Source organism: Salvelinus sp. IW2-2015, linkage group LG8, assembly GCF_002910315.2.
Source record: "Salvelinus sp. IW2-2015 linkage group LG8, ASM291031v2, whole genome shotgun sequence".
In the NCBI taxonomy this organism is placed as follows: domain Eukaryota; kingdom Metazoa; phylum Chordata; class Actinopteri; order Salmoniformes; family Salmonidae; genus Salvelinus; species Salvelinus sp. IW2-2015.
The window spans coordinates 18,310,888-18,323,625 of NC_036848.1; the positions used below are offsets into that span (position 1 = coordinate 18,310,888).

The following is a 12,738-nucleotide window of genomic DNA, read 5'->3' on the forward strand; positions in this document are numbered from 1 at the left end:
TTGATAGGCAGCTAGCTAGGCTAGCTGCTACGCCAAATAGCTCCTCAGACTTGGCCTTGGTCGGCAGGATATCTGGACGGAGAGTAGCAGTCCCAGCAACTGATGCCAACTGCGTTGCGGGATCCAAACTAAAAAGTTAGCTAGCTACTAAGAAACTTTTCACTACACTTTCAAAACAACAAACATTCCAAAACAACAAACCAATCTCTCCCTCGTTCAACAGGTGGCCAACCTTGCTCCACTCCCTGATATACTGGGTGAGCAGACTTCTATTCCAGCCCAGCAATAATACACATTATTATCAACTCATTGGGTTTGATAAGTTGAATCAGGTGTGTTAGTGCTGGGCTGGAACAGAAGCCTGCACACCCAGCACATCTCCAGGAGAAGGATTGGCCTGTTACAGTTATACTACATTTGTAGCCTACATTGTGTGTGACTTTTAACTGTATTGTTGTATACAACATTTGCTAACATAAGTACACATACAACCCATGGAATACAAGGATGTGTTAGCAGTCTTTTGGGACATTCACTTGGACCTCTTCATTGGCAGACAAGCTTCCGCAGCTCTCCATATCTGAGGACAGGCATCACAAAGAAACAGGCTTAATTTTATTATATTTAGACAGCCCTGACTATTATATATCTGACTATCTTCTTAGTTTTCCTCTCTAGGGAATATAACTGGAGAATATTTTCATAACGTCATCATACAACCTGCCCTATCTAAATAGTACACTTACTCAATTTCTGACAGCTGGAGCAGAAAATTATTTCACCCTCTTCCATTGCTGTTATCTACAAATGCATTTGGAGCATGCATTTTGAATTTCCAATGACAAATAAGCCTATATCAAGATAACAAGCTAATATGAAGTTAACTAGCTGATGATATTTCACTTAGCTATAGTATGTACAGTTGGCTAGCTAGCTAACAAGCAGTTCATTAGCCTACACACAGTGGCCTGCAGTAGCTAGCTAATAATATATATATTTTGTTTACATTTTCAAAATGTATTTACTTACTTACTTGAATAGGTTCACGCCCACACCCACGAAGCGGCCAATCTTTTGGAGTGAAGAGTTGTCAAGCGGCAGTCCACTTCTGGTCGAAATGTACAGTTAGTGGTAACTCCTATTAAATCCCATTGAGAGCATACAACTTGAATTATTGCATCTCATTGTGTTGTTGCCCTCCGTTGGCTAGCTAGATAGCTAAAATTGGCCCTTTCCAAAATTAGCCATGGATGGAGATAGGGATTTGGACTTGTGGTTTTACTTAATTCTCCGTACTGGCCAATGATTATAATGGCGATTCTGATCCAACCATTAATTCATACATTGTTGTGCCCCTGGCCTGAGCGGATGGAAGTTCAATATCTACCTAGATGTAGAAGGCTAATGTTACGTAGCTAACATTTTCCATGAATGGAAGTTAGGCTAGCAAACAAGCATTTTAGCCAGATACCCTAGGACAACAAAAAATAAAAGCGTGTATTGTATGATAGAGTGATAGACGATTTCGTCAAAATGAAAGAGAGGAAGATGGCATTGGCTTTTTCTACAAGTAGGGTGAGTCAACATGTTTTTCTTCTTGCACACACACACACACACACGCAGACACGCACACACACAGAAATCAGAACCATGGACAGCCACAAAATATTTAGCTGTTGATTGGACTAAATTGTTTTTGGTATCTTTTAGTTGTCACTGTATTAGACTAAGCAGAGGTGATTTGATGTTGTTGGTGAAATGGGGCTGGAATAGTGGAGGCAGCTCCTGTTTTCTTTGCGACTTGCGGTAACTCTCTGTGGCTCTTTAATGGTCCGAAAATGTCGGTAACAACTGGCTTGACAATTCTGTAGGTCATGTAACTGTCTGTTACATGCATATGCATTGTAGACTTCACCGGACAGAGGTTGCTATCCGGTTTTGTGATAAAACAAATGTGTGTTTTGAATTTATTCTGCCACTGTCTTCTTATTGTCTCTGCATTGAGGTCTATACATAATGGTCGCAGGGCACATTAATGAACAAGTTATAGCGCAAACAACGCAGGGGTAATAAATGAGTGACACTCTTGACCAGTCGTAAGTTGGGTGGGTTTAAACCAGAATAATAACCTTAGTCTTCATTACAATACATTTGACTAGGTATGTTGTTTTTGTTCATGTCCTTTTTGTTTGATTTGATTAATAACCAAGCATAGCCTCCCCTCCTCTCAATGAAGACAGTTTTTTTATCATGCCCAATGCGTTTCACCAAGTAGACAAGACTATCGGGTTTGGCTCATGATACCGCTTTAAAATAGATGTTAATCAACAAAGCTTTATTTAAAAGTTTGTCAGCAGCAAAACAGTGAGTGGACATCCCCTTTTTATCTACGTAGGCTATGACGTTATTTTAGCCAGTTCCTGTTATTATTTTGGATGTACATAAAAAAAACTCTATGTAGGCTATATGCTCATCATGGTAGGAAAGATAAGATAATCTGGTGACACTCCTATTTTGAAACATTTAAGTTAGTTTCCTCTAGCAACTTCTTGTTTTCTTGTTTGAATAATTAATAAACCCTTACCTTACTATGACAAAAGCTGGTTCCACAGTAATGCATCTGGTGTCTTTTTTATCCTGGCCATGCATAAGTAGCCTATCCATAAAAGGTTTCTAAATGGTCTACTTGTGAGGCTTTTGCATGATTCACAATTCACATGGTCCTCCCTGCATTTCTCCATTCGGCTTGTATTCATCCCCATTTCCAAAGAGCGCCTATTGTCTGATTACAATTATACTTGAGTCATTTAGCAGACGCTCTTATCCAGGAGCAATTAGGGTTAAGTGCCTTGCTCAAGGGCACACCTAGATATTTTTCACTTAGTCGGCTCAGGGATTCAAACCAGCAACCTTTCGGGTTAATGAACCAATGCTCTTAACTGCTAGGCTACCTGCCAAAGATACACTCCTCCAAACATAGGCTATTCAAAATGTTCTGTCCTATAAGCCATATCAACAGTAGGCTTATTGAGAACGCGACTCACTCATAAAATACAATTTACGGGAGCCTAGTATTTTATATTGAGGTGAAGTGTGATGTGTAAAGGCCTATACTCACTGAAGCCAATTACAACAATCTTTGAATCTTAATTGGAGTTTTTTGAAAATGTGGTCACATAAAAAAAAAAAAGAGATATTTCACCGTAGTTTTGCAAAGTTCTTTGAGTAAATGTGTTTGGTAACACTTTGCCAGATGCAATAAGACAATTACAGAAACACATTATCAGTAATAGCCTGTTGAGGCTGAATATATAAACACCAGCGTGGCACACACACACACACTTCCCCTACATCCGTGATCCCTCTTTTCCGTCAGCTAAGATCCTATCGTTTCCTGTGAGATGTCAGCAATTCACATGAAAACACATCAGCATAACATTCGCTAAGCACTGTGGACACAGAAGTTGAAGTCCTTCTTAATCCACTTGCCCTGTGCTAGAAGGGACAAGGACTGTAATGCTGATGTGTTGCAGACCCTATTTGACTTTGCTATTAGTCCTTTCAAGGCCATTGCCTTGATATGCCCCTGTTCTTCTCTGACGGAAGTGTCTGCTCCTCATGCAGGCCTCTACCTCTCTCCTCACAGTTACCATACTGGGGACACAGGACATGTGCTTATCCAGCTTGATAGACTGTGTGTTTGTAATGTTTATTTGTGTGTGTCTGAGTAGGGTTGCTTGGTATACGTGTGCGGAAGGACAGACTGCCAAGACAGGAGGAGCAGATAAACCAAGCTACGTGAAAAATAGAGGTCTCATATAAAAGGAATGGTTGGATATTTATACAAGAGAGTATTTGGGTGGAAAGCACAACCTCTCTGCCCAGTGTAGGATTATTGAAGCTTATTTGACAACAGCTTGTCCTCCTAAGAACGGCAGGAATGTATATCCTCTGGCGTAAAGACCWGAATTTTTTTGTGGGTTGTGTTTTAAATGGCATCTGAGGATGCACGATTGAGTCCAGTATGGACAACAAAGATTGCTGCAAGGGAGAGGTGGATTGGGAACATACGGCTGTTGTTAGGACAGGATATTTTCAATGAATGTCAGAACATGGAACTCTTGAGCACAATGACACTTACTTAGGAAGTGTGTGTGTGTGGTTGTATGTGTGTGTTTGTGTGTGTGAGCTCTTACGAGAAAGGGTCATTGGGTGTGAGTGGATGTCTGTCTGGAATAATGCATGCCTTACTATGGCCCCAGAGGTGAAATTACCATATTTCCTGTTCCTCAAAGCGTGGCGAAGATCAACTCACCGCTCTCTCCTCATATGAATCACAGCATGAGAAGGACAATGTCATGCCCCCACCACCAAACATGCACCTCCCCCAGAGGCAGAACTAGACACACAGCTGGACCATATTAGAATTGAGCATAGGAGTACAGTGTAGAAGAGACCGGTGTAGTCTGTTGAAGTCAAGCTGCTGAACTCATCTGAGACACAGCGAAGACTCTTGACAAACTTTGTCAGGAATACAGTGATTTGAAGGGTGATATTGTGGCAAAGGAGATAACAATTTCAGACTTCACTGTATTACATCACAGGACTTGGGACACGGGGGGCTGCGTTACACGGAGCAGAGAAAGGAAGGAAGGGAGAGGCAGCTTTCTCTGCTTGTGGAAGTAGCTCCTAACCATAAATTATAGCTTTCGCTGTGAGAGAGTACGGATCCTCTGCAGCGCCATGAGTCTCTTTGCTCCAGCCGGGACTCTGCTATTGCTGCTCTCGCTCTCTGCTCTCCGCCATGGCTGTTCCTCCTCTCCCACCACGGAAGAGTGCACTGGCATGGGCGTCCGTAAGTTGGTGCATCTTTTTTTCTTCTTCTTTCGATCCAAACTCCTTCAGGTCACTTTCATTAAGCAAACCCTTCGTATGGGTTTGCTTAATGTGTGTGTTTGTGCGTGAATTATTTGTATTTTGGTAGGTGTTCATGTACGTAGCTTGGATGTGGTCATTTCAGTTGAGGAAGCTTATCTTTCCTGTGATTTTGAAGATATACCGGCATGCAAGCCAATCTACTGCCTCTTATCTACTGAGTAGGAATGTGTTCTCTATAGGGTAGTTTATGTACATTATTGCCATATACCGGCCAGCTATTTCCTATAATTTAAGTTATTAGCTGAAATGAGCCTGAGTTCTCTGGGAACTGTCACTATAGCCTGCCACTTAACTGTAATGGCTAAAACAACATCAGGCTAAACTGGAATGTAAATGTCATTGGTGATTGAAAAAAACRAGTGTTCACAACGCTGAGCCACTACACGCACAGGCAAAGTGCTGAAAAAGAGAGGTAACCCTCTTAGAAAAAAGGTGCTATCTAGAACCAACAAGGGTTCTTTGGCTGTCCCCATAGAAGAACCCTGTGATTTTTGGTTYCAGATAGAACTCTTTTAGGTTCCATGTAGAACTCTCTGTGTAAAGGGTTCTACCTTGAACCCAAAAGGGTTCTACCTGGAACCCAAAACATTTATACTATGGGGACAGCCGTTATACTTGTGGAACCCTTTTTTCTAAGTGTGTAGGAGCTAAATGAGCTTCATCTATCTGCATTTCAAATGTAATAAATATACTGAACAAAAATATAAAGGCAACATGTAAAGTGTTTCATAAGCTGAAATAAAAGATCCCAGACATTCTCCATAAAAGCTTATGCACAAATTTCTTTACATCCCTGTTAGTGAGAATTTCTCCTCCTCCTCCTTCTCCTGTCCTTCCGGGACAGATGGCAGACAATGTCGCAATGATGTGTACACAATTCCTGGTAACTGAAAATGCCCTAGCTCTTCAATGGCCTGCTTACTCACCAGACATTTCATCCATTGACATGTCATCCATGTTTGGGATACTCTGGATCGACGTGTACAACGACGTGTACGACAGCGTGTTCCAGTTCCCGCCAATATCCAGCAACTTCACACACCTTCGGACATACAGTACCACAGACCACTTTAATGGTCTTGCCAGACCCCCCCATGACCATAGGTTATTTTGAAGCTGATGAGATCACTTTGTTCTTAATGATCTGAATCCTAGCTTGAGATCCACTCGCGTAACTCAAGTTTTCACCCAACATGTCTTTTCGACTACGGATGTAAGCTTTTCCTGCAAGCTTTTCGCATTGGGCTGAATCCTAACTTAAGAAATGCAGGCATATCTCCATCCTTTGTGTATATCACACATTGATGTTATTTGAAGTTTGTGTCACCTACACATTTCAAGTTAGGGGTATGCTTTATCTGAATGCTTAACTAGGATGCACAGCTTTTGCTAGGTAAAATATCAGTATATGAATGCATTTATACTGAATTTTTTTTTAATGCAGAACCTCTAACAAATCATCAAATCTCTTCTGTTTCTACCTCGACAGGGCTGCGCTCCTTCAAGCTGGTGTCCAACTGCAACTTCACCACCCTGAAAGACAAGCAGATCCAGGAGGTGCAGGCTCCCACCACCGTGCTCTACGTGCCCATGCTCTACCTGGTAGCCTTCACYGTGGGCCTCCCGGCTAACCTCCTGGCCCTGTGGGTCCTTCTGTTCCGTACCAAGAAGATGCCATCCACCATCCTCCTTATCAACCTCACCGCCACCGACCTCATGATACTGATGGTGCTCCCCTTCCGCATAGTCTATCACTTCCAGGGCAACGACTGGGTCTTCGGCGAGCCCTTCTGCCGCGTGGTCACGGCGCTCTTCTACGGCAACATGTACGGCTCGGTGCTGTGCCTGGCGTTCATCGCCGTCGACCGCTACGTGGCATTGGTGCACCCGTTCGGTGCCAAAACCCTCCGCAGCCACCGCACCTCCCTTTACATGAGCCTGGGCGTGTGGGTGGTGGTGCTGGCCGCCATGGTGCCTCTCCTCGTCTCCCGCCAGTCCTACAAGCTGGACGAGCCGAGCATAACCACGTGCCACGACGCGTTGCCTGAGGAGGAGCATGAGAACTACTTCCTGTCCTACTTTCTCACACTCTTCTTTCTCTGCTTCCTGCTCCCCCTGCTGGTCGTCCTCTACTGCTACGGCTCCGTGATACGCACCCTAGTGGCGGGAGGCCAGCGCTACGCCCACGCTGTGCGCGTCACTGTGCTAGTGCTGGTAGTGTTCGTTGGCTGCCTGCTACCCAGCAACGTCCTCCTTCTCCTGCACTACTCCGACTCCTACCTGGTGGATGACGGGGAGGACCTGTACGTGCCCTACATGGTTAGCCTAGCTGTTAGCACGTTGAACAGCTGCATCGACCCCTTCATCTTCTACTACGTCTCTGACGACTTCAGGGAAAAGGTCAGGACGGTGCTGTGTTGCCGCGGCGACAAYGGGAGAGACTCGACCACGGGGAACCAGGTGTCCTATTCGTCCACCTCAAAGGGGACGCAAAGGTCAAAGGTGACACTGCTGTCCAAGTCTAGTCGGAGCCCGGTGACGTCAGAGGGGGAGGTAGCATGCAGATAGGCATTAGAGAACTAGACGTGTAGGCACTAGGATCAGACGAAGACTCAATCTTGTGTTGTGGCACACAATGTTTTCCTCTGGTTTACGTGAGACTCATCTCATTTATACAGCCAATGACTTTTATCGTATATTGTGAATAACAAAAAATGGATGGCATTTCTGTGCAATTTCCATAAACATGCAGTCAATGGAGGGAGGTGTTTAGGAACCATCATCATACAGGGATACAATAGTCTCTTTAGATATCCACTTTGCCTCCCACAATTTTCAAATGCTCTTCACTGTTGCCTATGGTCTGGTTTTCGAGATGAGGGTTTGTATCATTAGAGTTCTACAGGATTACACAGTCACTCTATATTAATGGACTGTCTTATATAAATACGACAAAATGGGAAAAACACAGCTGCAGGGTGTGTTGTCCCTATTCTTCGGTCTAGGTCAGTGGTTCCCAAACTTTTTATAGTCCCATACCCCTTCAAACATTCAACCTCCTGCTGCATACCCCCTCTAGCACCGGGGTCAGCACACTCTCAAATGTTGTTTTTGCCATCATTGTAAGCCTGCCACACACACACACACACTATACAAATCATCTATTAAACATAAGAATGAGTGTGAGTTTTTGTCATAACCTGGCTTGTGGGAAGTGACAAAGAGCTCTTATAGGACCAGAGCACAAATAATAATAATCAATAATTTTGCTCTTTATTTAACCATCTTACATATAAATCTTATTTGTACATCGAAAATTGTGAATAACTCACCACAGGTTAATGAGAAGGATGAGCTTAAAAGGATGCACATAACTCTGCAATGTTGGGTTGTATTGGAGAAAGTCTTAAATCATTTCCCACACAGTCTGTGCCTGTATTTAGTTTTCATGCTAGCGAGGGCTGAGAATCCACTCTCAAATAGGTACATGGTTGCAAAGGGCATCAGCGTCTTAACAGCACGATTTGCCAAGGCAGGACACTCAGAGCCCATCCCAATCCAGACATCTGGCAGTGGCTTCTGATTAAATAACATTTTCACAGAACCGCTTGTTGCAATTTCAATGAGGCTCTCTTGTTCAGATATCGGTAAGTGGACTGAAGGCAGGGCATGAAAGGGATAACGAATCCAGTTGTTTGTTTCATCCCTTTCGGGAAAGTACCTACGTAATTGCGCACCCAACTCACTCAGGTGCTTTGCTATATCAACTTTTACATTGTCCGTAAGATTGAGTTCATTTGCACACAAAAAAATCATATAATGATGGAAAGACCTGTGTGTTGTCCTTGTTAATGCAGAAAGAGAAGAGCTTCAACTTCTTAATCATAGACTCAATTTTGTCCCGCACATTGAATATAGTTGCGGAGAGTCCCTGTAATCCTAGATTCAGATCATTCAGGTGAGAAAAAACATCACCCAGATAGGCCAGTCGTGTGAGAAACTCGTCATCATGCAAGTGGTCAGACAAGTGAAAATTATGGTCAGCAAAGAAAACTTTAAGCTCGTCTCTCAATTAAAAAAAACGTGTAAATACTTTGCTCATTGATAACCAGCGCACTTCTGTATGTTGTAAAAGCGTTACATGGTCGCTGCCCATATCATTGCACAGTGCAGAAAATACACAAGAGTTCAGGGGCATTGCTTTAACTATTTTCACTGCAGTGTCCAAAACGTCTTTCAAGCTATCAGGCATTCCCTTGGCAGCAAGAGCCTCTCGGTGGATGCTGCAGTGTGCCCAGGTGGCGTCGGGAGCAACTGCTTGCGCGTGCATTACCACTCCACTATGTCTCCTTGTCATGGCTTTTGCGCCATCAGTAAAGACAAACACATCTTGACCACCAAAGTCCATTTGATGTCACAAAGCTGTTCAGTACTTAAAAAATATCCTCTCCTGTTATCCTGGTTTCCAGTGGTTTGCAGAAGAGGATCTCTTCCTTAACTGACACGCCATAAACGTAACGGACATATACCAGGAGCTGTGCCAGGCCGCCACGTCTGTTGACTCAACCAGCGGTAATGCATATAATTCACTGGCTTGTATGCGAAGCAGTAATTGTTTCAAAACATCTCCTGCCGTATCACTGATGCATGTTGAAACAGTGTTGTTTGATGAAGACATTGTCTGCATAGTTTTTTTGGCCTTTTCCCCTAGCATTGTCCCAGCCATATCCACGGCAGCAGGAAGAATTAAGTCCTCCACAATAGTATGGGGCCTGCCTGTCCTAGCCACTCGGTAGCTCACCATATAAGACGCCTCTAGCCCCTTCTTATTAATGGTATCTGTTGCTTCTATACATGTCTTACTACTCGAAAGTCATCTTAGTTCTCGCTCTAGAAAGAGGAGTGGGAGGCCCCAGTGCATAACTGAGCAAGAGGAAAAGTACATTAGAGTGTCTAGTTTGAGAGACAGATGCCTCACAAGTCCTCAACTGGCAGCAAATGCTTGTCCCCTTGCTCAGTTGTGCACCGGGGCCTTCCACTCCTCTTTCTATTCTGGTTAGTGCCAGTTTGCACTGTTCTGTGAAGGGAGTAGTTCACAGCGTTGTACAGGATATTCAGTTTCTTTGCAATTTCTCGCATGGAATAGCCTTAATTTCTCAGAACAAGAATAGACTGACGAGTTTCAGAAGAAAGTTATTTGTTTCTGGCCATTTTGAGCCTGTAATCGAACCCACAAATGCTGATTCTCCAGATACTCAACTAGTCTAAAGAAGGTCTGTTTTATTGCTTTTTTTAATCAGAACAATAGTTTCAGCTGTGCTAACATAATTGCAAAAGGGTTTTCTAATGATCAATAAGCCTTTTAAAATGATAAACTTGGATTAGCTAACACAACGTGCCATTGGAACACAGGAGTGATGGTTGCTGATAATGGGCCTCTGTACGCCTACGTAGATATTCCATAAAAAATCTGCCATTTTCAGCTACAATGGTCATTTACAACATTAAATGTCTACACTGTATGTCTGATCAATGTTATGTTATTTTAATGGACAAATAATGTGCTTTTCTTTCAAAAACAAGGACATTTCTAAGTGACCCCAAACTTTTGAACGGTAGTGTATATATATTTACGGCATTGCGCCCAGTTTGAGGATACCTGRTCTAGGTGAAATGCCTATATAGAGTGGGTATAACCCTTTCATGATCTACATGTACTGATACAAATATCTCATAGCATGGAATCAGCATTACTACACAGTATTACACATTTGTTTTCATTGTATTATCTCAACAATCCAGGGGTACATTCCTACAGGTAGGGTGACCTATTCCATAGCTTACAGCTCTGTGGTAAATGTTTCAATTGTCTGTGGAATAGCTGAACAGTTTGTACCTAGAGGTCAACAACAGCATATTACATTAAGTCGTTCTATGTGACGCCATCTTTTTTTTCCATTTAGACGTGTTGGCCAAATATAGGCATGTCCATGTGAAAATGGGTACGCGTCTGGAATGGATTCTATTCATACCATTCTGTGACTGCTTGTCTGGAACACATTCAGGTTTTGGATATTTCCCTCAAAAATTATACATCATGGAGGGTTTTTAAGGTGAAGGATAGAGTCAGCAAAACATCATAATGTGGCTTTGTCAGAATTATATACCTTTCATTTAGCCATTAATAATGATTTTGATGTACATTAGGCTGGTTTATACTTGAATACTTGAATTGGTGGCCTGGTATTTTATAATATTGTTTCCACTGGTATTTATTCAGCTGGCATTTACTAAGAAAGTATGTTGTATTATTGTTGTACTTACGTATATTCACAGGTTTAAAGAAATCACAAAAATAAAGTGTGATAATTTTTTTGAGGGGAATGGGAGTTATATCCTATAATATGCTGAAGCACACATATATCACCCCAAATGTGTTTTTTCACACTCTCTCAAACTTCCCTGACATCACTCGAGTGGAAACCAAATGTGTTCTTTGCTTATCTACTGACAATGGTTTTTCCCCAAAACGAAACACAGAAGGAAGTTTCCTCGTCAATTCCGGAGCCAAGACATACACAGTGCACTTGCCTTCGCTGTGGAACATTCCACAGTGGCAGTAAATCAATACTAGCTCCCACTATCAACATGTAAATGGTTGTTTGTCGGGGCTCTCAAAACACATTGACATACCAAACCACTCTATCAAGAACTATTCATCTTTCAACAGCAATACCAACGTTTATACATGCGCATTTATTTAAACAAAGGGATTAATATCAATGTAACACCAAGTAGACAAAGCCTATGAGTGTGTAATCAAGTGCCAGCAAGCAGTGGATCCAACGCCTTCTTTTGGCCAATTGTGTGGAGTGATAAGGGGTATCATGGCATAGCAGTCTTGGGGGATGGGGGGGAAGGGGGGAATAAGTGAGTGACACCCATGACCAGTCGAAGCGTCTGTTGGGYGGGTCTCAACCAGAATAATAACCTTTGTCTTCATTGGGATTCCAATACATTTGACTAGGTATGTAGTTTTTTGTTCATAAACTTTGAAAATACCAATATTGATAACAATATCTTCATGTGTCTAATGGAATATTTGAATTTACGACGTAGTCTGACATACAAAGAAAACCATTTGTTAAAAATAAACTTTTGCACATATACAAAGGCTTTGGCATCTGAAATACTGTAAGTGCACGTTTGAAAATAGGTTGGTTAGACATTTGTCACTTTTGCAATCTACCAAGTTCTCCTTTTCCTGTATTTGGTTAATTCAATTGAGATTAAGGTTGAACTGAATGAACAACAGAGACAAAATGCAAGTGTAAACACCTCTTGAAATAGTTTGGGGAATGGCCTYGTCTCTGAGGGATSATCCTCAGAGCCTGATTCTTTGATGGCAGGTAGCCCTATGCGAGGCAGCTGGCATTGAAATCTCCCCCTCGGAGATTAAAAGGTTCCAATGACAGGTTTTAGCTGGTGATGGTGGGGAGGTGGAGGGTTGTCGGTAACTTTCGCTGTGACACAGCAAGTACGAGAACATGGGTAAGTTTGACATATAAACACATCCCAAGATGTATGCCCATTGGTTGAGAGAGAGGAATGTGATAAGACTGTGCCCATAGGTTAAACAGCAAGCATAAGGAATTTGCATTATGCTGCTCATAGGCTATGAGGCAAATAGGTGAATGACATTCTGTACGTTGATAATGGAAAACACGAGGAGAGACATGATGCTATGCTGATGATGTTCACATTTTTAAACACTAACATACATTCCCATTATGCACATAG

The 12,738-nt window shown here is 42.5% G+C and overlaps 1 protein-coding gene across 1 annotated transcript; it reads left to right on the top strand.

The window, feature by feature from the left end:
• The first annotated feature begins 4,393 nt into the window (after positions 1-4,393).
• On the top strand, positions 4,394-11,849 carry si:ch211-132p1.2 (proteinase-activated receptor 4). Its single transcript, XM_023991917.3, has 2 exons — positions 4,394-4,855; positions 6,428-11,849. The coding sequence occupies exons 1-2, from the start codon at positions 4,744-4,746 to the stop codon at positions 7,504-7,506; spliced, it is 1,191 nt and encodes a 396-aa protein (XP_023847685.1). The 5' UTR covers positions 4,394-4,743; the 3' UTR covers positions 7,507-11,849.
• Positions 11,850-12,738: the final 889 nt, after the last annotated feature.